Source organism: Anomalospiza imberbis, chromosome 10 (genome assembly GCF_031753505.1).
Source record: "Anomalospiza imberbis isolate Cuckoo-Finch-1a 21T00152 chromosome 10, ASM3175350v1, whole genome shotgun sequence".
NCBI classification, from domain to species: domain Eukaryota; kingdom Metazoa; phylum Chordata; class Aves; order Passeriformes; family Viduidae; genus Anomalospiza; species Anomalospiza imberbis.
Window position 1 is genome coordinate 9786708 of NC_089690.1, and position 27661 is coordinate 9814368.

General features: G+C 39.0%; 2 protein-coding genes across 4 annotated transcripts in view; one reads left to right on the forward strand and one right to left on the reverse strand.

Annotated features, from left to right (window-relative positions):
* Positions 1 to 27661, reverse strand: part of PSMD1 (proteasome 26S subunit, non-ATPase 1) — a 67378-nt gene that overhangs the window by 30369 nt on the left and 9348 nt on the right. For all 3 annotated transcript variants that reach the window (XM_068200563.1, XM_068200562.1, XM_068200561.1), the window contains exons 9-16: positions 26614 to 26742; positions 25523 to 25611; positions 24830 to 24908; positions 24150 to 24323; positions 23092 to 23203; positions 22288 to 22484; positions 21628 to 21723; positions 21037 to 21101 (exon numbers count right to left, since the gene is read on the reverse strand). In XM_068200563.1, the coding sequence (XP_068056664.1) occupies positions 21037 to 21101; positions 21628 to 21723; positions 22288 to 22484; positions 23092 to 23203; positions 24150 to 24323; positions 24830 to 24908; positions 25523 to 25611; positions 26614 to 26742 (941 nt within the window). The remainder of the gene's footprint in view (positions 1 to 21036; positions 21102 to 21627; positions 21724 to 22287; positions 22485 to 23091; positions 23204 to 24149; positions 24324 to 24829; positions 24909 to 25522; positions 25612 to 26613; positions 26743 to 27661) is intronic.
* Positions 1081 to 11842, forward strand: HTR2B (5-hydroxytryptamine receptor 2B). Its single transcript, XM_068200565.1, has 3 exons — positions 1081 to 1862; positions 8488 to 8688; positions 10706 to 11842. Exons 1-3 carry the CDS (start codon positions 1553 to 1555, stop codon positions 11584 to 11586), a joined length of 1392 nt encoding a protein of 463 aa, XP_068056666.1. The 5' UTR covers positions 1081 to 1552; the 3' UTR covers positions 11587 to 11842.

Below are 27661 nucleotides of genomic sequence, written 5' to 3' on the forward strand. Positions count from 1 at the left end.
GTGTCGTTTCCAGCCAAACCCCCCACCCACTCATTTCCCTGCTTTCCAAACACTGGAGCTGGACACACTGGAAGGAGTCAATCAAGGAACAAGGATAGCAGCAAACTGCGAGCTTTGCTTGTGAACAAAGAGAGAGCTGCATACAGACTCTGCTGATCATCTAAGTAGAATCAACAAAGAATGGAAGTTAAAGGACAGCAAAAGCGAATACAACCTTATTTCTATCCTTTTTTACATGTGGTAAGAATTATTCTTCTCCTCCATTTCAGGGTCAGAGAAAATACCTGGATGAGAAGAAATACAGTTTTCCCAAAACAGAAATTCTTAATCTTCGTGATAGAAGAAATGTGCTAAAAAAAAGCACACAAAGAGTCAAGCTTCAGAAATATTATAAAAGCCAAAAGCAAATGACCAACTTGATTTCCAGAAAGTAGTGAAAAATCTCAACTTCCACCATATGACTAAAAAGAAAATTATAAAGGATCTTCCTTGATGCAAAGTGAACTCTGCTAAAATGCAAGAGAAAGAGGTAAGGCTTTCTTCACCTGAAAACTGCAACACGTGAAATCTTCTCAATAATGGAGCATTTATTCAGCTTAATGTCAGGACAGCTGTTTGAGTCTCTGCTTGAAGAGGGAAATACAAGCCTTAAGTCTTTAGCAGAGTTGACAGAGACAGAGACAGAGGAAGAGAACGGGCTGTGCTTAATAAAAGCCTTGCTCAGATTACAAAAACAAGCATTTTACTCACCCCGACCCCTTCTAGTAAAGAGTAAATTTAGATGTCTCAGTTCGATAAATCTCTACAGTCCCCTTGAGACTGTCAGCAGTGTTTTATTGTCTGCAGCGTCCTGACCCTCACCTGATAAATTAGGAAGTGCTGAGATTAAAACGGAAAGCTCATACATAATTTCTGAAGATATTTTTGGGGTTACCCTCTGAGGAGAAATAGGATTCTTAATAAGGGGAAATATGGGAACTGCTGTCTGCCTACGCACATGCTGCTGGAGACTAGACACTCGGGAGAGGAGGAGTTGCACATACACAACTCGAGCATCTGCCTCTGCATCAGTTTGTACTCAGAAGGAGCAAATCTACATAGACAGCACCTAAAGGGAGTTGTTTTGCATTCAGATTCATCTATCACTTTTTACTGCTGCAGGAAAAAAAAAAAAAAAAGGAAGCTAATGCACTGCTTGTTTTTGACAGCTACTGATTTTTTCCTTTTAATCTTCTGAAATCTGAACATCGCTATAAAGGGGAGACCAGACCCCTGAACCCTACCAACCGGAGATGGACACAAGACAGGACTTTCATTTTTAAAACTCTTTTGCGCCCAGCAAGGCATAGAATATAAAAACTGAATATAAAAACTGGATACCAGCTCGGACATGGTTACAGTATCTCAAAATAGCAGATGACCAGTTCACTACACTGACCATGCTGGCCTATCTTCAGGACCATCCTGGACCAGAGAGGAACAGAGAACTCTTACACCGCACGCAACTCCTGCGCAAAATACAGCCCCTGAAGACATTCCTTGGCACACAAAAATGTCCCATCCTTTACAGTCCTTGAACGGATCTGGAGCTGGCAATGGATCTTTGTCACCTCTCTCAGTAACAGGAGCACCCAAGCAGGACTACCCAAGTGAGGAACAAGGAAACAAAGTGCACTGGGCAGCATTGCTGATCCTCCTGCTGATAATCCCCACCATTGGGGGGAACATACTTGTCATTCTGGCGGTGTCCCTGGAGAAGAAGTTGCAATATGCTACCAACTACTTTCTGACATCCTTGGCGGTGGCAGATTTGCTCGTGGGTATGTTTGTGATGCCAATTGCCCTTCTCATAATATTATTTGGTAAGTGCAGCATGTTTGTTTCATCACGTTTGCATATGGGGTACAATTCTGAGAGGCCTAATTTAAACAAAAAAGTTGTTTGCTTTTCAGTTTTACAATTTTAAAAATCACTTGGATGAGGGCTGCTAAATCTTCTCTCCCTCTCACCATAATACAGCCTAATGACATTATGGGAAGTACAACTATGTGGATATTCTTTCCTTTGAAACAAACTATTCAAAAATCACCCAAGACTTAAAAATATTCAAATATGAGCTGAAGCACAGGGAATTACATTTTGCACAGTGTAATACAATTTTTAACAACATCAGCACAATGCTGGTATTTATTGTATTATATTACACTAATTGCAGGCGGTAATCTCTTAAAAAACTTGAAATCAAGGCTAGGTATCTGTTTAGTACACTGAACAGGTTTTGAACAGGATTTTTCTATGAGTAATGCACCTGATTTTACCTGAGTATTGACTCCGTGAGCAGTCACGTATATACATGGTCAGTCAGAGTTGGCCCTTGGCACTATCAGTGACAACAAACTTTATCAGCACTGGTTTCAGAGAAACTGATTTCCTCCCACCCTGGGAAAAGCCACAGGTTCATAAGACATCACAAGTAAATCATCTGTCAAGCCAAGGAAGCCTCAATCCACGTACCTAATGCTTGAGATACATATTTTTCATTTAGTCTGCTTCGTATGAAATAAAATAGATCTTTTTCACATGAACAAACAGTGGATGTGACAATTTCTTTCTCATTAGTCATTACAGAGCAAGCATGATTTTTCCACAGCCTCTCACGTCTAGCTTTATTTCAGATACTGCTTCTGACAACTAATTAGAGGCAACTCCATGGGAAAGTGTCTCTCTTTTACTGTTAAATTTTCTTTAAGAATACATTTAAAATTGTTTCTTTTCATATAATATATGGGAAAAATCAGTGAGACAGGTTTTTCAGTAACTTAATGATTTATATAATTACCTTTAAGGTACACTGGGTCCTAAGAAAGGCTGGAGGAGTTCATCTTTCCTAGGCTAGACTCTAAGAGTTGCCTGAGCAACAAGCAAACACAATCAATAAACTGTATTTCAGAAAGGCCATCAGTAGTTTCTGTACAGAAAACTGGTATCACTTTATTAACAAATGTGTTTATTCATTCATTAAATGCCTTGAGAATTTCTGTGTGTTACAGACTTCTTCTCCCTAAACAGAATTGTGAACAGGAGGTCAGAATTCATAGAATAGGGAATTTTTTTTTTCGAAGCAATAGTTTCTAAAAAGAAAACTGAATGTACACAACTGAGACAGTGATTTCTAACTCAAAAAAACAGTCACTTACAGAAAACATTGGTATGTCATGTATGTGCACGTCAGGGGGAGGCAAGAAGCAGATGGGCATTTCCATACTTACACATGGATGCTTAGTGCCTGCCAAAGGTCTCATTACTAACAACAATAAAGCTACCAGCCATAAAAAATACTAGTATTTACTAGCAATCAATATAAAGGGAAGGCAAATCCTGGATTTTGTGGAGTAGGTTTTTGGCAGTGGTGGAGTTTTCTTGTTTTGGATTTTATTATTATTTTCATTCTGCTAGACTAACAAATCTTTCCTTTATAAATTCATAAGGACTCTATTGCTCCTTAATCTCTCAATTAATCCACTGCTAAACCCTGGTTAAAACAGTTTAAAGCATGCTAGGAATCTTAATTCAAAAGTCAAACAAAAATGTCTTTCATGGTGCAAGAAATTTACCAGAAAGTACTAAAATCAATTATAATTAATTAGGACCACAACCTGCCTTCCACACAATAGTGGTTAGAACTGAAATTTCTTGCACACAAGTCTCTCTTTGGCAGCCAACCAGAAAAACTGCTTTGCCTCTTCACCAACTGGGAGAAGATGCTGAGGTGTTTATAGAAGTTCAAAGCATGAGCAAAAACATGAGGAGTTACTGGAATGAAGACAGAACAGACATTAAATACATAGCAAGTCTAAATCTTGAAGCTACATTAGCCAGACAACTACGTGAACAAAGAAGTCATTGACAGCCAGACTAAATCCAGCCTCCTGGCACCTCCACACAGGAATGTTTCCATAATAATGAAAGAGCAGGGTGCAGCTTCTAGATACAGAGTACAAATATTATGCTTCCGATTTGGGATTGATATCCAATTATGTGGAGAAGATTTGAAGGAAAAGGTGTGAACTGAAGTGTAGTCACATTAAGATCTTGACTGTACAAACTAGTGTGTCATAGGGTGTTCAAAATCAAAACCTGCTACAGGCATTGGCTCCACACCCTGACAGAACATTCACGAAAAAATTTTCAGAAATGGACTGTGTCTGTAATAAAGAGTTGCCCCTTTTAAAAATAAGTAAATAAATCAATCTGTAAACTCACTTGCAGGTGTACTGCCATGAGCAGCACATGATTTATTCTCAGCAGAGCAACCAAAAAGTACTCTGGTACAAGCATACACAGCAATTTTAATTTAGGAGTGTGAGTGTCAGAACACAAACATTTCACAGCTTTTATAGCTTGCTAAATATTTATCATTTCTTAAAAAAAAAATGAGGGCCCACTAGGAGATAACTGCATTCTCTTAAATCTAGCTTTCAAAACAGTTACCCAACCCAAATTTCTAATACTCAGAACTACTGAAATGCATTGAATAGTGAAATTAGCAAACAAACTTGAGAGATCCTCCCATTTACAAAGCCTGTAGCAGGAAGAATTCTGATGTTCACAGCTTGGTGGGCAATGGGCTACTAGAAGACAACACATGTACATTCCTTAAAATACATTCTCTCCTCCTGATAATCATCCACTTAAAATCAGAAAGTAATGCTGATCATCCTAGGTTGCAAACCATTATTTTAATCTATCACAAGCAACCAGTTCTAATCTTCCCCCATCACTGATGATAACCACAACAAATTTTCCCTTCTCGCTTGTGCAAACTGCCAGAGAAAACTTTAATCGGGGACTACTCTCAACAATCTCAAATCTAAAGATATCAAGGGTTTATCAGACAGTAAGCCTAATTGAAAAAAATACTTTGATTAAAGAACCTGGAGAACAGCCTGGAGACACCAGGCCTCGGCAGCCCAGAATCTGAGCGTGAACACCCCACATGCAGCTACAGACACACACACCAGTGTGAAGACTGAAGCTTACGCTTAAAGGAGATGGTGACTGAAAATATCCATTTCCATCTCAGCAAAAGCATTATTATATAACAACGACAAGGCCCTTTACAGCTAACACATTTCTGCAGCCCTTAGAGCAGAAGAATAAATGGTTTCCAAGTCTATTTAAAGACTTCTCTTAATCATACTTATACATGTACATAAGCAGTGCTTTCTCTCAAGCTTTCCGAAAACATTTTGGCTTACAGCAAGAGCAGCTCTTCTATACTGTACTTTGTTTTAAGGATTACACATTTCTAAGGTATTTCCTATAAATAAAGCTTTTCTTAAATAAAGATTAATCAAGGGTAGACAGTTACGGTAAAAGCTCATTTTATTACTCCAAAGGTGCAAGACAAATCTTAAAGCATGTCTTATTTTGGCTCAAAATAAGCAAAATCTTCAACAGCAGCACTGCTGCAGTGCTGGGAGGATCTGAGGCAAGGTTTGTAGGAAGAAGGAATTTCTTTTTAAGTTATACCACCTGGCAGCTGGAGAAACCAGACAAATTTTCAGGCAGGCATCATTGTCCTGTAACCAAGGTATTTAAAAAAAAAATTTAAAAACCCAATCCCTATTAGCTCCCAAGAAAAATGGGAGTGGAGAATCTCTTCCCTGTAAATGCTCTGGTCTGTGCTTCCACAATGTAGATCTATAATAGGAGAATCAGAAGAGTCCAAACTGAGCATGATCTGCTAACGGCTTTGTATCACTACTTGGCAGGACATACTCATTTTAGGTTCTGAATTATAAAGCAGGACAGGAACCAGGCAGGTCACCATCATGTTCAAGGGTCAGAGATGTTTTCTGAGTCATGAAAGGAAATTAATATTCCATTATTTCCATAATCCTAAATGAACAGAATAGGCCAACAGTGATAGACAGCACGACCATCACCAGAAAAGCACAAGAACTCAGCCCAGAGCACTGCCTCAAGCAATGGGCACAAAGCTTCTAATGCAGGTATAACTTACAAATCAAAGTAAGTTACAGCAATATACACCACAGAATGAATCCTAGATAACTGTGTGACTCTTCTGCACTTTAAAGTATCAGTTTTGTGATATTTGTTTCATTTGAGTAATAACCATCATCTTCAGTTCTTATCAATTATTGCATTTTAAGTTTACTTTGATTTTGTTTGGACAAAAACCAGCATCTCATACACACAAATACAGCAGACATAATGCTATAATCATGAATGTGATAACCTACTGCCCTCTGCACCCAGTACAAAAATAGACAAAAATAAAGAAAATAGGAAGCTTTCTCTATTCAGTTGCACTTGTCAACTCACAAAAGCTCTTAAAAGTCAAAAATGTACAAGATTGCTTTGTATCAGATCACTGTTTAAATGTATCTTTATTTCAAAGAAGCAAAAGGGCCTTTTGTTGCAAAGTATTTTTTTCCACAAATAGTAAATTAACTAAAAAAGGAAAGATTTCTTACACTGGATTGTCCAGAACTCAAAGCAGTTATAATCCAGGGAATGGCATGCGAGTACTATCCAAAAGAAGTATTAGCTGCTCACTTGAAATCCAGCTATGTTATCTGCCATCCTTCAAGTTGTAGAACACACTTTCTATTGTTCATGTTTTACCTGAACTAATCCTTCATAACAAAGTCAAAAGAAGCTGTCAATTTTCTGCAGTGATCAAAAACATCAGTTCCTTCTTTTAACTGTCTTTTTTTTTTTAATTACAGCTGGTTACACGAGCCACAATACATTTTGGGCTTTCTTCTTAAAGGAAATCTGTTTCAGAAATATACCCTACCTTACTATCAGCTAAAAGTCTAGGCATGAAAATTAAAGATGAGTAAATATTTCATAATTTACTAATTAGAACTTTCTCATACCTGCCTGACAGACTAAGTTTTTTGAAGCATAATTTCAACGATAGAATCTATTTTAGGAAATTATGGTAGGTACTAAAATTTTCTGGTTAACAAATGGAAAGCAGACTGCCTCTTCCCCTTCTGCCTCACTGCCTGCATCATCCTCACCTGGAGTCCTTTGCTTTGGGGATGGCTGAGGTTCAGTTCAGGGCTCCATCCATCAATTCTCTTAGTTTAACACAGAAGGTTTCCCAGCATAGGTAAGAGTGCAGACAAGTACTTGCTATGTTTGTCTTCATAAAATTTTCCATCCACTGGAGTTTGCAATTCAAGTCAGAGCAGCACTGTTATAATTTCCATCAATCAGTCACGTTACAAAAAAATGTTTTAATATGAAATGACTGCAATGTTACCACGTTGATAAGACTGAACATTACAAAAATCCAGCTCATTTGGTGTTCTCAGCACACAGGTCTATTTATGCTGACCAAGGAAATTAAAACCAATCTGATTTATTAGAAATGCAATTTTTCCTCCCAGTCATCATTCAACTAAGAATTTATTTCCCTGGCAATACTAATAATGTACTTACTGATTGAGTACAGTTGAATTTTATAAGGGAGGAAAATATATTTAGTAGATCAACTTCTACCATGAGAAACAGAAAAATCTTCCTCATTCACACATTTTTCCCTGGGACTACAGAACATCCTTATAGACACACAATAGTAAAGTGCACCTCAAACTGAACACTGCTCGCACTGGATTGCAAGAGAAGCTACTTCTGAGTGAAAATAACCAGTTAAAAAATAATCAGAGTTCCATTAAAGTTCATTTGGTACTGCAGACATTGACTGGGGAGACTCAGCTCTCAAAAATACAAGCCTTTTAGAAATCTGAACACTATAAAACCCTTATCAGTGCAGTTGACACACCCTATGTTTGTGATAAAGATTAATATTAAGGACAGATAAGTTATCCAAGAAACAGGATGCCAGACTTAAAATCCAAGCCATGGCTCTTGGGGAAACAAAAAAAAGGACATGCACAAAAATGTTAAATTTTTATAAGATCATTACTGGGATAGAACAGCCCTACTCTGTCACAATAATGTTCAAGTGTATATGGCCAAGTGACACAGCAAACTCATTTTAAAGATGTGTGAACAAGATTCTTCAATATCACTCCTAAGATTCAACAGTGGTTCTACAATGACTAACTAATACTTTGCTTATGACTCATTATCTCCTCCATTTAATATAACCTTGAATCACAAGACTATCAAGCAGAAACAGCTGAAAAGCATCATTTAACAGTAGGCTCACAAGAACCAGTCACAGTCCATTTTTAATAAACTTTTTAACCCAGAGTCCTAGCCACAAAAAGACAAAAAGACAGGGAAAGGTTTATAGCACATACGTAGCCTGATAAATATTATGGCAGCAACCATGCCAGTTAGGAGCAAATTAAAATATAAGACAGACAAAGCTCAGTTCCTGTAGTACTATGAACTTTTCAAAGGTACTGAAGCCACAGGAAAATGACACACTGAAAGTTCTCAAAAAGCTTAGATTCTAATGAGTTTTTTCTTCTCTTTCAGATAATACCTGGCCTTTACCAACTGCCTTGTGTCCTATCTGGCTGTTCCTTGATGTCCTCTTTTCCACAGCTTCCATCATGCACCTCTGTGCCATCTCCCTGGACCGCTACATTGCGATAAAAAAGCCAATCCAGGCCAGCCAGTACAATTCATGGGCTACAACAATCATCAAAATCATCGTGGTTTGGCTCATTTCAATAGGTATGTGAGACCTGGAGACTGGGAAAGGAACACAGGAGCTTTTAATGTCCAAAACAATAGGTGAAATGTGGGGAAAATGGAAAATTTGGCCAAGTACTATTGATTGGAGGACTAGAACACTCAGGCTGGTCGAAGTCCACCTCTTGGATCATACATAGCCACATTATAAAAATCTGCCTGAACCACTGTTCCTTATTAGACTCACCAGAAAGGCCAAGGATTGAGTCAGAGTACTAATCATCACTCTTCTTAATGGTCCTAAAAGTTCAAAAATCAGGTAACAATATCTACATGCATAGTATGTCTCCCGGGAAAGCAAGATTTCATGTTCCTGTGGTGCTATATTTTGTCCCAAAGAATATTTTAAGCCTTGAATAGATGTTGGTAAAATTCCACATAAAGGAAGTACAAGAGGGTTAATTATTTATAGCAAAGATATAAATCAGTGGCTGGTAACATCCAGGCTAACACAGAAGGTTGAGGCAGCATATAGAAAGGCTAATGTCTAACTAAAAAATGCCAAACAATCAAAACAACAAACCCTGAACAGTTTATATGAAGTCGTTTATACCAACATACAAAATTCTGTGTTATCAGTGTCTCTGTGATGTGCACGTAGCACATCTGTCTTTAATGCTTAAAAAATGAATCTGTTAAATGAGCTAAGGAAGTAAAAACATTTAATTCAAATAATTTAATACATGCTCCAGACAGCCTTGGTGCTGTATGCTCTGTGTGCAAGACCAAACAAAATTATTCTGCATTATGAAAGCTAATGATGCATAGGAGAATCCACCTTCTTGGCTGAGGCAAACCCCAAATTCCTGAGTTGAAAAAAATTCTGGAAGAGCTGTGATGATAAGAGAAAAGATGCTATCATCCACCCATCCCCCTCCAAAAAAACCCCAAAAACTTAGCATGACAAGACACTCACAATGTGTGACATTTAAATGTGTGATTTATTGCCATTAAACAGCACTGTACTTCTCAATTTCTTTTTATCTAACATAAAGCTACTCTGCAGCTGAGCCAGGTTCTCCAAATCAAAGGTTAATTTGGTTCAAACTTCATTTTAAATGCTTGTTGTATCTGAAGGTGTGCTTCTAATTAAGAAAGGGATAAAGCTGCTGAAGGGTAACCCATTTTGCTCATGCTGCTCTAAACCAGCTTCAGTAAGCAGAGTAGCAGAGGAATACAGTAAATCCCTCTATCTCATTAAGTGGTATCAGAAAAGTGCACAAATCACCTTCACCAGACAGTAAGGAACCTGTTGTTTTTGTTGTAATGCCAGACTGCTGGCAAATGAAGTGCTGGCTGTAATTTAGTGGTTATAAAAAATTCATTTAAAAGACAAGACTGTTACCATTTTTTAAAAACAAGTGGTGAATTACAGAGCTATCCAGCCTCATTTAAACACTCCTAAATATGCAGGAGACTTTAAACAACAAATCCATCTCAAATACACACTGCATAATTCTGGCAACTATTTAGCTACTTGTATATATGAAAGAGTCGAGCAGGGTGAAAAAAATCAGCTGTCTGTGTCCAGTCACTTGATGTGGTTAATAGAAGAGGGAAAGACAAGATTTATGTATTTACAAAGCTGCCCTTCAAAAACTGCAAAGGTTACCCTGGGGAAGAGGAAAAAAAAGGGGGAGATGGCATTAGGGAAACATATTTCACTGGAAGAAAAGCCATACTAATTCTAATAACCAGAGTCAAAGCAATTCATGTGTTTTACACTTGAAAAGTTGGCACCCTTATACTGCTTCCTCAATCACTACGAGTTAGGCCCAATCTCCTTAGAAAGGGCACTCTGTAAAAGCTCAGACTGCCAAGTCTTACAAAGTATGTTCACCCAGTTACCCTCGTGATGCTCTCAACACTTCACGTTGTGTTCCCGTGCCTGCTCCAGAGCTCAGGAATTACCTTTCTTTAGAAACCCTGAGGCTTCAGGCCCAGTGAAGCAATTGCAAGCGATTACCCTTTGCTGAAGCACTTGTTTTTTCTCCTACAGGCATTGCAATTCCAGTCCCTATCAGAGGCATTGAGGATGGAAATGGCAACTCAACAAACATCACGTGTGTCCTGATGCCTGATCGTTTTCATGACTTCATTCTGTACGGATCAGTGGCTTCCTTCTTCATTCCTCTTGCTATCATGATCGTCACTTATTTGCTGACAATCAGAGTGCTGCGCAAAAAGGCCTATTTGATCAACAAGCCACCTCAGCGCTTCACCTGGTCAACAGTGTCCACAGTCTTTCAGCGTGACACAACACCTGCCTCCTCACCAGAAAAGGTGGCCATGCTAAATGGCTCCAGAAAGGACCAGACTTTGTCCAGTGACATGCCTATCTGCAGGACATCCACGATTGGGAGGAAGTCCATGCAAACGATAACCAATGAACAAAGGGCATCAAAAGTTCTGGGGATTGTATTTTTTCTTTTCCTGCTGATGTGGTGCCCATTCTTCATAACAAACATCAGCTCAGTTCTGTGCAACTCCTGCAACAAGGAGGTTTTCCAAAAGCTTTTGGAGATATTTGTTTGGATAGGGTATGTATCCTCAGGAGTGAACCCTCTTGTATATACGCTCTTCAACAAAACATTTAGGGAGGCTTTCAGCAGGTACATCACTTGCAACTATCGGACCACAAAGCCTATCAAGGCCCTTCGGCAGCGCTCCAGCAGGATCTCTTTCAAAAGCTCCGTAGCAGAAAATTCCAAGCTCTTTGTCATGAATGGGATGAGAAATGGGATTAACCCCATTATGTACCAGAGCCCAATGAGGCTGAGGAGCTCACCCATCCAAGCATCATCGGCCATTCTGCTGGATACGTTGCTGCTCACCGAGAATGAGGTTGATAAAACAGAAGAACAAGTCAGCTATGTATAGTGGAATGGCAGCCATGTCCCTACAGCATTACTGTATGTATTATTCTAGATAACTGCACTGTAAGAGGGTATAAATACTATTGTTTTCTGTTATTTATGCAAGCAATATCTTATAAATTTATATTAATTCCTCTCCTCCAAAGTCTCCTCTGCTTTAACCCCAACCCCACGGTGGCAACCACAACTTCATTCCATGACAAATGACTCATGAAGAACTGTACCCTAAGGAAGAGGGAAATAAATAAAAGCTAAATCAGTTTAAGTATCTGACTTCAGTTCTCATCACCTTCAGACTCTTCAAAGTACATCTTTATAAGAAAAATGTTTCTGTACAAACACTACTCTAATATTTGCTCTGGCAAGAAGACAAATCTTTGTAGGTTGATGCTCTACAATGGAAGCAGCAGAGGGATACAAGCTCACTGGTTTCAATTTAAATCTCTGTAAACAGACCAGGACACAAGCTCACTGCGTTCCCTCCTACAGATACTTAGTCTCAGCAGAGGAATGTATTCACATAGGAGCTTTCCTTGTTCTCCAAGGGTGTGTAAAACACAAGCAGAATTACTCACTCTGGAGACCCATGTACAAGCCCATTCCATAAGGCATGATTAAAAATTCCATGTATGGAAATTATCCCTTTACTGTAGGGATGGGTAGAATTTTACCCACTTGAATTTCATCTCCATTACATATGCATAAGCTCAGTGTTGCCAGATTATTCACCAAAAACTGCCCTTTTTTCTTTTCATACTAAGAAAATTAATTATTTAATCAAAATAACACAACACACAATAAATTATCAAAAGAAAATCAGGATAAACAATGCCTGGAACATCCCTATAATTTATATGAACAAGCTTCCTCTTTAATGACCATGGAAACTTCAGTGAAAGCCTCCCCTCATCCAATGCAGTTCATAGAAGTAGAGAAATCACAGACAGAACAGCTACTTCACAAGAAAATAAGAGCAAATATTTAAGAGACAGCAGAGACAACAGTACTGCCTACACCTGCACATATTCACAATTTAGCTGAGCTCAAAATTATTTAATTGGACTAATGGCCAATTACAGGTCCCAATTTGCACTCTCTCAAACATGCTCAAGACTTTAGTATGACCACAAAATTAATAGACATAACTGGTCCTCACAATCCATAAAAGCTACCAGAGTCTGCTATTTTGGAAATCAGAAACTTCTGACAGCTCCAGACTCTTTGGGAAAAGGAGTCTGATTTCCCCAAAGTACTGGAATTCTTACATCCAGCAGCCAGCTCACCATTTTTTCCACAGTTTCCATTTACAGTAAAATTTTCAGCTTGGGCTTTGTTTTCATTTTTGATATTTTCAGCATTCTTTGGTTACAGTAAATAATGTACAGCAAAAAGCTTAGGATTTTTTTATCTGCAGAACAGAAAGTACTAAAGCTAACATGTCCCTCCAACATTTATTTATATCTATTTAATTTAAAATATATGAAAGTTCAAAACAGAGCCTACTGTAACAACTGTCAGAGATTTTCTGGCAAAAGCATTAAAAATACATCTGTGGTACTTGTAGTAAGTTGTCTTCTTCCTCCCCTTTTTTGTGATAATCACTAGCCACTTAAATCAGAGTAAATTCTAACTGCTCTCCCTCCTCTTCACTTAATCAAAATTTGTTTAGGAGGATTTTGTAGTTAAAAGCCAGAATGGATGGGCTGTGACAGCTATAAAAGACATCTTCATGAGCAGTAACACCAAAAGGCAAACATCATTCCTGACGGGTTATTGCCCAGCAGTCAGAAAGCAAAGAAGTAGTCATCTTTGAAAACTCTCTTGATACTTAAATAAATCCATATTAATTAAATTTAAAAAAAATGTTCCTATAGTAAGCAGCAATCACCTACTTTCAGCAGCAACTTATATTTTCCCTTTCCAGCAGAAACATCACAGCTGGCTCACAGCACATAGCAAAACTGAGAGGTAACTCAGCTCTTTTCTGTCTGACCCTGTTCTTGTATAGCTGTCAAGTCTGCAGCTTGTCTTACTCGAGGAGTAATTTGCCCTACATGTCCCACAGAGAAAGATTCCAAGGCCTCTTTGCAATCAGTGCTTAGACCTCCACCAATAAGAAATCATCCTTGAAAAAGTCTCACCCAACAGAGATGTATTTTCTCAAGCCAGTATACAGGTTTCTCAATTTTCGTAACTGTAAATAGAAGCTCAGCATGTTCCAGGTTACAGAGTTCAGTCAGCAACAACAAACCTCAGTCTAAAGGACTAGTGACTCATCAAAAATCCAGTCTTTCTACAAACAAAGAAAATTTCTCCATAGACAGAAACACATCAGCCAAGAAAGCATGCACATTCCATGCTTCCACTTTTCACTTAACATGCTAAGTGCAAAAAGATATTGCTAAGAGCTTGTCCACTTACAAAGCAAACAAGCTGAGAATTCAGGTAACAGCCTTGGAAAGCAGGACAGAGCAAGAAAAAAAGATGAAGATGCAGAACTATGAAATAAAAAAACATAATGGACAGTGGAGTTCTTGTTTTAGCAACTGTATCTACAAGAACAGCTCTGAACAAAGACATCACCTTCATTAGTAAGACATGATGGAAGAGTCACTGCAAGCTCCTGTAAGAAAGCATCAGTTTGTTGTATGGTAACTACAGACAACAGTGCTCTTGTGGCATCAACAAGCACAACAGGAGGTCAATACAATGAGTATTGTCTTTAGGTAACACAAATTTATAAAATATATTTTATATGCTGTCTGCAAAGTGAGGGTATTTTCATAGCATTATAATATTTTACAGCTTTTTTCATAAAGATAGCAGTATAATAACTGATAAAGCTTTGCAGTCATTTCGCTGTAGAACACAAGACATTTTTATAGAAGGAAGGGGTCATGCACTTCCCCCTGAACACACACAAATAAAAAAAAGGGATTCCTTTCTCTGGAGCAAAATGCTGCCTTTCCAAATCTGACCCACACCGAATCAGCCACCTGGCCAGCTCTATAGTCTCAATACAATAATAACTCCAAGTTATTATTGTATTGAGGCTATGAAATAACAAAATAATAAAGTCCATAAAATAATAACTTAGAGATACCTAGTTCAACTTTTCTCATTATCACAAAGACCTTTATCTGGCATATTTAATTTCTTTTTAAACTACCAAAAAGCAAGATAAAAGTCAAAGATGATCTGCAACATCCAAGCATTATGGGAAGAACACTTTAGATGAATAAGGGACAAGTATGGTGGTTGTTTTGTTGTTTAATTATTTAAAATACATTAGGAGACATTCAGTCAATGTTCTGTCTGCCTATCTAATTAAAAATTACAGCACAGACATGCACATAAGGACTCAGCAGACTTACAGAGAGGAAAATAATGGAGTTCGAAGCCTAACAGAATAAGTGTCTTGAAATGCAAATAAAGGGATTACTTTACAAAAAACTAAACAAAGCAGCCACAAAATACACATGAAACAGACAAATCAACCAAAAAAATATCCCAACCTTTAATTCACTCAGAAACAGAGAAGCCAGAAATTCAGCTAATCCCAGCTATAGTGATACGATGTAAAATGCATTTTGTGAAGCCAGTCCTAAACCATCTATAAGCTGCAGGCCTTTAGCTATCAGGAAACTTACAGGCAGCTAGAAAAATGTACTATTCAGTTATCTTATATCCTACAAGTATAACACTCTTCCTGACTATATCACACTAGGCCATACTAACATCAATTTTCAAATGCAAATACAGTTAAAATCAAGTGTTATGCAGGAGGCACCGAGAAGAGAGGCTGATGCTACAAACTGGTGCTGTATCACCTGCACACAAGAGGCACATAGGATTTTTTTAATAGTGTTTCACAGAAAGTGTTGCTTTTCTACACTGTTTTCATACTGTGGAAACATCCACATCACTGCAAGTTGGTCAAAGAAAACAAAAACATAACTCCCCTAAATCTTTTTCTAGGCTGCTGTATGTAACATCAGACTTAAAAAGTAAAGCAGTGCAAGCAGAGCAAATGTGGTAAAGGCACACTGAACATCCTGGGACATTGGAACCCAGAGAGGCAGAACATTGCCAGAGCTCTTCTGGCTTTTTACCTTGCAAGCTGGAGCCAAGAGTCCCAGAGTTCTGGCCAGTTCTCAGCACTGACTTTTAGACTTTTTTCTTCATATTGATAAAGATGCCTATGTACAACTGCTCAGAAGCCCTCCTTTGTTTCACTTTCCCTTTGGCTCTCTAGGTAACCATTAATATGGCAAAAACAACAGTCAGGAGAGAAGTAACTTCCATAGTTTTGCCTTGGCATAACAACATGGTGTTTACTATCAGTGTCCATTCCCATGAGAAACAATGTTTTCTCCAGTGGAAAAGGAAGACTTTTGCCCTGCAGAGGAGAGGAAGCCCTTTTATTTTACAATGGGAAGCTAGGTACAAAAAATAGGAAAGATGGCTTGCTAAAAGTGTCCATTTTTACTCCTATTTTTAATAATTCATGTCAACCCTATTTGTCAAGCCACAGCTACAATTCCTTGCATCCAGGTAATCAGGTCCTTTCCAGCCTCTGAAAAACAACATAATGCTCTTAAAAATTAAGAGCTTTTTACTCTCTAAAGGATCCTCTTTACAAATGCTCTACATAGGTAATCGCAACTCATTTTCAAATTCATTAAACTCTGCACAACTTCAGTGAAAGTCTAAGGCTTCTTCTGATTATAGTAGGATTTCTGCTACTATTTCTTTGAAAGGGACCTTCCTTCTCCTCTCCCAGGAAGACTGAGTATGACAAGATAAAATGTGTTGGATTGTAAACAAAACCCTTTTAATCTTTCCTATGCAAGAATTAACAAGCAGATACATTTCACTAAATTCCTCTTCACAATTAAAACATTGAAAAAGTCACTGGTGCAGATCCCATTAAAGTAACTGTCAGCCTCACACTCAATTACCCAGATCATCTGCTATCTGCCTTCTGGATAAAGGTAGGTTAGCAGATATAAAGAAAACAATCTGTCCCAGTCTTCCTGGAATAAAATCCAAGTGTCTGATCTGTTTGCCTTACAGCAAATATATAGCCTTAAAATACCAAAGGCTATGTAAACACAAAGCATACAAAAGCAGGAAACATTACTATTTCACTTGCATCATCCTAAAATGAAAAACTGAACAGAAGCCATCCAGAGTTCTTCATGTTTGGGTAGCCTACAGTTATCAGCTGAGACTAGATCTTCCTTTTGGGACTCTCCAGAGGCTGCACCGTTCCCTCTCCTGCCCTCAGCCTTTTCCCAACAGTATTGCATGAAGACAAAAGCAGCGCCCTACAACTCAAGTCCCACTTCCCCATGACTCCCGTTCCCCTGGATTTTACAACTGCTATGAGAGCATTAAACATTTTTAGTTCATGCTTGCAAGCACTGCTCCATCCCACATTGAAGCTTTCTCCCAGTCAGATTTGTTCTATCCATAAAACATCTACCTCCTCATTTTGTATATAGTGTTTAGATACTCTGCAGCACTGTTCTAACAATGTAAAAATAAGGCTGACTACATAATCCAATCACATCTCGCTCTGCAATACCAACAAAGATCAATTCATGATCTAAAGTGGTAAAAATTATGATAAAAGTAAGTATTTCCATTTTTAAAAAGCAAAACACTTAAAGTTTATCATGTTTTCCATCGCATCATAATAAACTTTAAAAAAAGCTGACCAGAAATCACAGGCGCTTAAAATGCTGTTTTCCAACAATCATAAATATTTCATAAACCACTTCAGCAGAAAGAACCACCAGTATATAAACATCAACAATTAGGTAAGTTTGCTATCTGTGATCACTGGCAAAAAGATCAGGACTGGGAAAACAGAGACACCTTACAGTAGCCAAGTCAATACATCATTTCTCTTCTTCCTATTTCACAACACAGTTTCTTGTTCAGCCCTGCATCCACACTGCAAGCTCCAAACATCCAAAGCTTTATTAGTGCCTCTGTATCACTTCACAATAACATTTTACTTCGAAGCGCCTCCTGTAAGAGGTGGCCATTTTTAAAAAGAGACAAGATGTAAAGTCTCAGGTTTTTGCTCCACACAGTTTTGACTGTTTTTTTCAGATGGCAAAAGGAAGAAAAGAGGAGGCAGTTTTGAAACAATTCTCTTGCACCAGAACATTTTCTTCTAATTTAATATAGTGGCATGAAAATGATCTGCTCCAAAATCCATAACTGGTGCCTAATTTTTGTATGGGACTAAGCCAAGAAGGAAAAAAACCCCACACCAAATCCTATAGCCAGCAAGCTGTGCTTTCCATCCCCAGTCTGAACCTATGGACTGCTCCTTAACAGTCAGCAAAACCAGAATTAACAGCAGCAACTCTGCTGGTCAAAGTTGAATTCTACATACAAGGTCCCCTGGAAACCTTTGCGGAGCCCAAGAATAGGACAAGGAAGTTTTTGTGCTACATGAATAGGACCTGAATATGTATTCTGCACTCAAGCAATGTGAGTGATACTGCTCTGCTCACCTGGGTGACTGCAGACATTCCCACAGCCAGGCAAGTGTGCACCCAACATCCCAGAGTGAAACTGTTACAGCAGCACTAATCCCTGCTCCCCCAGTTCTGGAGGGATTGTAACTGGGTGATTTATTATCTTTCATAACACACTGGAAATTTTAATCTTGCAATTCATTTAAGGTAAAACTTAAGAACCTAGACTAGAATATTCTATCTAAATCTTGATTCATGAATTCTGAATAATGAAAAAAGACACATATATTCTTTTGCATATTTTTCCAGTAATTCAAAAGCCCAATAAGAAAAAAAAATACCATGCTCAAAAAAATATAGAAGAGGCAATCTTCAAGTTCAAGTAAAACCTTATTGCTCTAAAAATTAAATGTCATGTTTTATTACATTATGTTCTATCACATTTTACTTCAATACTGAGCTGTTTTCATTACCAACAATAAAAGTCAAGATGGGCTCTTGAGTGAGTGCATGCAGGGTTGTATGCATGTAATAGCAAGGAAGATTCACAGAGGAAAACAAGGACAGCAAAGCCTTACAGAATGTTCTGCTATGCAGATGCATTACCTAAAATTAGCAGTTTTGTGATGTTTACAACACTTTTAGTTCAAATCCAAGAGGAAGAACATTTATTCATAGATAGTTGTAACAACAGGAGAAAACAAACTGGATATTTATGACATAATGTGAGTTTGTGGGCTGTAGTTCTGCCATGTTCAAGCAATGGTGCTTTTAAGGAAATTATCATCCTCTGTGTAACCTCCACCCTTATAAGGATTGTACTATTCCTATAGGAGGAACAGACAGAAGCACAAGTCTGAGGCTGCTAAAGCGTACAATCCAGCAGACAAACTCACACCTCCAGCATACTCAACTTCATGAATGCCATGAATTCCCCAAGAAAAAATGTAGACTGCATTAAACAAATGTATTCTCTTATTTCAATTCTGACTTCACAGTTCCCTTTCTGGAACCACATACAAAGAATTCAATGAGAACTCTTTTCATAGGACCTTCAGTCATGTTTCCTTCACTTAAAATGAGATTAATTTCTGGGATTTAGCCCACTGTGTCTCAGACCTGATCACCTCCCATCACAAAACACTTCATTCAGAAGCTCTGTATACCCAGCAGCGACAAATCACTGACTCTTGCCAGTACTCAATGCTGTGTTAGTGGCCTTTACAAGTAAATCCAGTCAGACTTCAACAAACAATAGTCCTAAGAAAGAAATATCGTTTTAGCCATGAAATCTGACAAACTCACAACTCCCTTGGTCTTTATGTCTCTGTACACTGGCATTGTTGAGCTGGGCTAGAGCACACAACCAGTTATCAAATGAAAAGTGTTGGCAACTACCACAGCCTAACACAAACCTTTTGCCTCCAGAAGCCAGCCCTAATCATCTAAAAAGTGTTAGTCCATGACTACCAAGAAAGGTGGACACTAGAATTTACAAAGAAATGCTCCTCCTTATTGCACCAGTAGGTTCTGGGCTGCAAGTCTCCAGAAGGGAGGGGAAGAGACAGGATAACATATGAACCACTGTACAGCAGGTGAAGGAGTCAGAGATGGTGTCACTCATTTCCTCATTGCTGGATGTGGAGAGAACAGGCCCTGAACTATGATGTTCCAGCAAGATGCCAGCACATGGTAAATGGCTTAGCTCAGAGCCTCAAAGGTTTCTCATATTGGTAAGAGCTATCCATGTCCAATTGTGTTTTGCATTCGTTGAAAAGAAAAATTATACTGAAATCTGAGCTCAAAAGGGCTTTGTCACAACCTGTTTTGAAAAAAGATGCCTGAAACTATGGAAGGCATGCATGGAATTTTTGTTCTGTACACAGATACAGAAGTCAGCTAAACAGACCCCTTGGCTTCAGGAGAGGCAGAGATCCCTAAGCAGCAAGGAACGAGCTGTGCTGCTTGGAAGTAACAGAGCAGAAGCACTTGAGAGACACCTGCTGCCCACTGAGAGAATCTGTCCTCTTTGCAAACCACGTTCCATTATCCTTCAGATAGAGCAGGACGGCGCAGAATCACTTCCATGTGGGGATAGCTTGGTACAGAAAAGCTGACTGCTCACGTCAGTAACCCAAGTTTTAACCACATCTTTAAGAACCTCTCATCCTGCTTTTAAGGACAGCTACCAACCAAAAAGAAGATGTGAAGAATGATTTTTAAGTTAAAATTATGGACCCAAGTATGCAGCAACTCTTCTCAGCCACACTCAAAGGAGTTTGGCTCAGTGCTCAGATTACACAGATTATTCTATTAACAGATGCAGGTGCAGTCCTAGGGGAGCCTTCCAATTCCCCAATCACCCCTTAGCCAAGGGAACTGTAGGGCACTACAAAATACCGTTTCAGCAATAGGTTTCACTTTAGACATCCAAAGGAAACATTGTGATGATTTTGTGATGGGCTCATGTTACAATGTTAGCCCAGAACTTTTCACGGTTTAACAGTGGATACTTAAGAAACAAAGACTAGTTCAAGGTCCTCCTTCAGTTTTTTTTTTCTTAATCAAAGTCACAACATTTTAGATAGCCATTAGGCAGATATATTTGTCTGAGCAATGCTGCCCTTAAGAGGCTTGGCACAAGCACAGTATATTTAATTTTTAATTAACTCTCAGTCATGCAAATATTAATTTTTCATTCTATTTGTCAACTTCATCTAGTTCTGTTCAGACAATTAAACCACAAGTCCGGAAACCAACAGAAAGACTCATTAAACATCTGCTAAACATTAAGGAAGGCTTCTAATCCTAAACCAACCTCTCAGTTTTTTTAACTTTTCAGAATTCATTCAATTAGCAGTTGAGTCACTTTGTGAAAGCAGTAGCACACTCATTTTCTGAAAAAGTAACAGACATTAAATTGAAGGCTGCAGGAGTGACCGAGGAAGACACTTTACCTGAACAGAATGAAACCAAGTGACTCCACAGCTGCCCGCCTCACATCATCATTCACATCACTCACCTACAAAATGAAAACAGAATATTCAGAATACAGTTAAAATACTTGAGGAGTCTGCAATGTTTCAGGCCAGATGTCAGTTAATCAAGAAGACAGGATTATAGAGAAAGTTAGTTAAAATCATGTTCAGCCTTAGCCCAAACAGCCTCACGTGTGTTTGCACACCAACTGCAAGATGATCAAAGAACAGACAGACTTCGTCTTTCAGAGCTTAATTTATTTTTTCTCCAGCCCATCATTCCATAGACCATTCACTCCAAACCTGTTAGCTGGGTAGTTTGGGTTCACATTGTAATTTTTACTAGGTTCTTTTTCTGTGATACCAGGTGGAAAGTCTGAAAGTCTACTTACCCTAATGTCAGAAGGCCCTGTTAGTTCTACTCATAATACTAAGTAAGCCTTTCATCACTTCACAATCTCTGATTTGGACCAGAATATTAACACTGCAGACACAAAGCCTGAGAGAATGATGTGCTTGCTTCCTGACCACAAATTTCTTCCTATGTGCTCCTAAGGCCACAGTACTTACAGCCACATGCAGCAGGCGTCTGATAGCCTTGTTGTTCCCTGAGCCACAGTATGCCATAGCCACAGTGTACATGCCAGAGCGACGGAGAATTGGATCCTGGAAGAGAAAGCATCAATATTTCACATCCATCCAAACTGTGATTCACAATTCTAACTTTAAATCTGTTCCACTCTTGTGTCTTGAACCTGCAAACAGGTCACAGGTCAGCCTCATTGCTTAATTGTTTATTTGGGACAAGTAACAGGACAATCACCAAAGCAGGGTTGTCATTACCAAGTTCAGGGGGACAGAGACCTGCTATGCTGCAGGCTGCCAAAGAGTATAGGGCAGAGGTGTCATTCTGCTTCTTGCTTGCTATCTGCAATAATCACTACTAGAGCCTTGAGATGACCACCTACAGCAAGTCTCGTCTGTTTTCAACCGCTACATCTTGATCTACCCTGCTGCTGCTCACATGACTATGAAGACCAAGTATAAGGCTAAAGAAAACACAACTAAGCAGTGTTGTTCTGGTATTTTGATCACAGTGTAGCAACTTGTGAAACAGTCCTACTTCAGACCTATGTAAGAACTTCTTTGGTTCTGAAGAGCCAACCCACCACAGCTGGAGATTCACAGACAGGAGGCCAGCCATGTAACACAAGAGTCAGCTCAATTTACCTTATCTCTGCAGAGACTCTCAATGAGAGCATCTGCCTCCTCCATCCTCCCATACATGACCAGAGCAATTCCAACTGCGAGGCCTCGCAGGATCTTTTCATGCTGGGTTTCCTGGGCGTAGCCAACCATGTCCTCAATAGCCTGGGCATTTTTAGATCCCAACATAACCAACCCCAGTGCCAGGCCAGCTGCCTCACCTAAAAAGCACAGAAAAGCAAAAAAATCAACTCTGTTCCCAAAAGTAATAGATACTGTATCTAGAGAATCACACCAGATGTAGGCCAATAGATTACTTCTGGACATCACCATGCCTAACAACTCCACTATTCATGGCAAAATATGTTTGTAACCACAATTTAGTACTTTTCTCTACCAAGTTCAATTATCGCTTCCTTGGGCCAAGCTGAGATCATTTTCCTATGAGCCCCACCAATGCAGCGGTTAACTCTCACAAGCTTCTCCAAGCCTATCTCTCAGCTCAAAAAAGCACATGGCTCTGGAGAACAGCCACACTAAAGAAAAAAGTGTGATATGACAAAGAAAAGAACAGAGCAAAAAAGTGGCTGTGTAAGACCTAGCATGTCTTATCAAAACTTGCCACAGTGCCAATCACTACAGGATTTCTGAACATTACTGACACATAATTAAAGAACCATAACGATCAGGAAAAGGTCAGTAAGTAAAACACAGCTAGAAACAATCTATGCTGCTAACAGAAAACCTGGGGGGGGAAAAACATGACAAAAACCCCAGGTGTTTGATAAGGCCTCAGATGGTTATTTGCTTTGAAAGCAGAACATTTACCTGTCACTGCATCATCCTGGTATAGATTTGTTTTCAGCAGATCGTACACATCTTGACGTGCTGTCCCCATGGCAGCCAGCCCCAAGCCCAGGCTGCCACCATGTCGCACAATCTAGAGAAGCACATGCAAGTTCAGTCATAAAGCAGGGAACAGTATGGCTTCAGCTGAAGTAGACATCTTTCCATCAATATAAACCTGCAACCTTTTAGCCTCAAACCAACCCAAAATGATTTCTTGACCTGCTAGAAATACCAATTTCACAGTCTCAGGCAGCAGGTCCAGTAAAAGAGGCAGAAAATAGAAGAAAAACAGTTCAAAAGCCCATAAACAGTAAATAACACAGAAGACTTTCTAGTGACTTCAAAATCTTTTCTCCCACTGAGTGATTTATGTAAAACCATAAAACTGTGCCATGTATAAAAGCCACTAGCTAGTAAAAGCTTTTAAATAAAAAGGTAAAAAGGTACCCACTTAAAAGTACAACCTCTTTTGCTCTAACAATGGATACATTTGCAGTAAGACTAGTGGGATCTGTTCATGGAATTAAAAAAAAAAAAAAAAAAAGTAATATGAGATTCCACAAGGAGAAAGAAGGAACATGCTGGGGCAATGATCTATTCCCAGTTTAAAAATATATTTTTCTTAGAGGTCTACAAACACTAAGTGCAGAAGTAAAATGCTTCTTATTGTGCAAGATGCATTAAAACTACAGGTCATGTCAGCAGAAACATCGTGGCTTATTTCCTTGACAACTAAACTGTAAACAATAACAGTGTCTGAATGCTGCAAGTCCACTAACAAAACAAAGTAGATATAACAAGTAATAAATATGATGAAGCTACAGTCACTGTCAAGTACGTAAGAATTTCCTAAAAATTCTACTTAAACCTTAAGCAACAGGTTGTTAAAACCAACCTTTAACCAATCTTTAAGACCCAGTGGGGGTCTAAGTACCACACTACTGCTTAATTACCTCTACCCCCCACTACTAAACCAGCCAGCACCCTCCTGCATATTCCCAACAAAACAAAGGCTCATTGCTGAGCCCAGTACACACATCGTTACTGGCATTCTTCAGCTGGTTCAGCAAGTAGTCAATGATGTCCCCGCCATGGTTGGCATGGATGAGACCCAAGGCGTAGAGGCCTCCTCCTTCCTGGTAGGCTGACCCTGGAGAGGTGTCCTTGGGCAGGTACGTTGCCATTAGCTGTAATGCTTCTTTCTCATGACCCTGGATGTCCAGTGTCCAGCAGGAAGGGAAGACAGTGGGAAGTGAAATGTGAAAAAACAGCAAAGCAACATTTAAATATGTGTTATAGCCATTATTTTCTCCACTAAAATCAGTATTTCAGTGCCACACATCACTGTTCAAACTTACTGAAAGTTATTACAGTAAGGAACTTTGGCATGTCCCAAAATCACTTAAGAACCACCTGCAATTTTAATACCTAGAAACTACTAAATCTGTTCAAATCACAAAGGAAGAGTTAGAAAAAATACTCTCTCCTTGAGCCATGTTATCCTAGCACCTTTTCGATTCTCAGCAAAACATACCATAAATTATATTGGATGTCAGATGAAATAATATAAACACAGCTTTTTTAGTGCAAAGACACAAAGTATGTTATAGTTGCGCCAGGTACACTGGAGTGCAGGCACCATTCAGAATCCCCATTTCCACGTTTTCAGTGTTCACAAGCATTTACGCTGAGCAGACGGAAATGAATGCAATGTTACCTTGTGTATAACACCCAAGCTGGCAGTAGCAGTAAACTTAGCCCAGTTAGTGGCCCTGGCCAGCCACTCCAAATTGTCTCTAGAAGATGAAAAGAGCAAGGTTATACAAACAGGTCATACAGCCTGCTCCTAATCCTGCAAACAGGGTTTAAGAGCACTGAAGACTGCTTTCAAATTAAAAAGCAGCTCCAGAAGTGAAGGCAGCTAACCACATTTCCACTTTAGATTTCTCTCCCTTTCATCAGTCCTGATTTTTGCCTGGTTGTAGTCAAGCTCCTAGACATGGGTGATCTCAGTGAAAGACAGAGAACTGCTCAATATGCAGCTCACCAATTCTCTGGGAGAAACTTTAGCAGAGTTTCTGCAGCTTTCCTTAAGTCCCTCGTAAGGCCAACCCAAGTATTTTCTCTACAAGAGTCATTCAGTACTGCCAGTCTCTACTGTAAAAAGATACATCTCAGCAACTCTCTAACTGGTGAACAATGAGAAGAGAAATTCCAGATCTTCCCCCTCCAAGCTGCTCATATAGTTAGCAGTCAAACAAAGCCAGTTTGTGAGGACAGAGAAAGGAAACAATTCTCTAACACCAGTAGAGTTCTGCAGTTACCACTCTGGACGTATCAAGTTAAAGAGGGCAACAATGTTGTTCAAACACCTCTAAATTACATTGGAGCTTCCTTGCCATAGATTTACCTAAGGAACTGGTCACTGGTTGTCCCACAGTGCATAAAGGAGTTTGCTATAACAGTTGCAGTATGACACACAGAATTCCTCACTGCATCCTGAAAGAACAAGAACAATCAGTAGGATCACTCAGCAAAAGATCTGCCCAAGGTCACTTAACAGGCTTGCCAGTACACCAGAAAAATGGACTGTAATGATCCTCAATTTAACCTGCAATTTCCCTGTAATCAGCTAATAGATTGCTAATACACTCTAACATATCATCTAGCCATCTTTCCCATGCAAAATGATCCTTTATGTGAGTTTCTTTCAGAGATGTGATTACTCCAATTGCCACTTAACTGCAGAACCACCCCGCTCTGCTTCCCAGAACCGAGCGCTGCTGACGTTTCCAGGCCATTCCCAGAACTCTGCTGCAGAATCCTGAACACTTCACCAGCAGATGGAAAAGATTTTCCAATACATTTGAAATGTCATCTGAAATAGATGAACCCACTAACAAGCAACCCCTACTACTTTTACTGGTGATATGCATCTTATTTCACAAATAAAAAACTTCTTCTACAGTTTCTAGTAAGTATTTAAGAGCCTAGTTTAGCTCTAAGTTTTCATTTGACAACCCTTGAGTAACACCTTCCAAAACAAAACCAGTTACTCCATTCACTACATTACAGTATCTGATTGGTTTTGTCTCCCACATGGAAATATTGGTTTTTTACTACATACCAGAATTCCCTTGCAAAGCTGAAGGCGTGGGCTTACCTAACATCTCAACCAAGATACCAGTATACTGTAACCTAGAGTCCTGGCTGACTGCTCCCTTCCCAACCAGCAGCATCTGCAATGGATCTGACATGGAGCTGGAGGGTAAATTTTGCCCATCTTACTGAACAGATTAAAAACAAATCCACCAAAAAAAAAAAAAAAAAAAAAAAAAGGTGAGAAAAATGTGAGTTGCTATAACCAATAAAAAATACCTAATTAAGATATCAACAAGCTAATAGCAACCTATAATTACAAACAACAGCAGCATGGCCAAAACCAACACAGGATGAATCAGATAAATCCAAGACAACCATATTTAACAAAAAGTCTCTTACCTTTGTGTTTTTGAGGATCATGAGATCTGTATTGTTGTTTCGTATTAAAAACTGCAGATGTAACTCAATGGCCATTTCCCCACTTAAAATTTTAATCATTTTTGAGATCTGGTCCTTAGGCTCTGGGTTCTTCACATACAAACAAAAAGGAAAAATAATTCCATGAGAACCCAGTTATGACTCTGTTAAAATACAATTAATGAGAAGCCACTCTGGTATGTTCCCATCACCATATTTCAAAACCTATCAGGTTTTAGGACTAAAAAGACATTGTTTCTGTCCTCAGTGCACAAACCCAAACCTCCCAGAAATCAAATCTTTTCTGCAGAGCAGTGCAGGTAGGAGAAGACACTCTTCAAAAAGAAATGTATTCTTTCATTGAAAGAAAAAGAATATGGGTGACATCTGACATTCTGCAAGCTGCTGTTTGGCCTTACAGAGACAATAAGTCTCCTGCCAGAGGCAAACCCTTTTATAAATGAACCTGTATTTCCATGGAAGCTTTGACAGACAGGGCCACAAAGCTACAATACTTTGCATGAGCCTGTGCTGAGCTGCAGCACCATTCTTGTGAGCTACAAGCTTTATTAGAACAATAGCTAGTAGAAGTAGGAAACTAATACATTCATCTTCAAGAGCTCTTTGAGAAAAGTCTCCTTCCTCCTGATGGAACAGTTGAAAATGGATCGGTAGAAGCTGAAGTTCATTCTGAGCAGGGTGAAAAGTACAGTGCAGTTCTTTGTCCTGACATTGCTAGCTGGTCACAGACCAGTCAAGCATGAGAAGTTCAGACCTTAAACTAATTCCCTCAATTATTTCTTTGTAGTCAGCTTTCTGAATTGTGGAAGATTAAGCTATAGAACATTTCTGGCCACACAGATTGTTTTTGTGTACTTTGCACAATCAGCAAAGCTAGTGCAGCAGAAACTGATTCAAGACACCTTTCCTGTCAAAAGCACTGTCAAGGTTCCTTGCTGGGGCAAGAAACTCAATCCCTTCCGTTTTCTGTGTGAAATATAACTTGAAGAAAACACTTCGGTTCACCCTT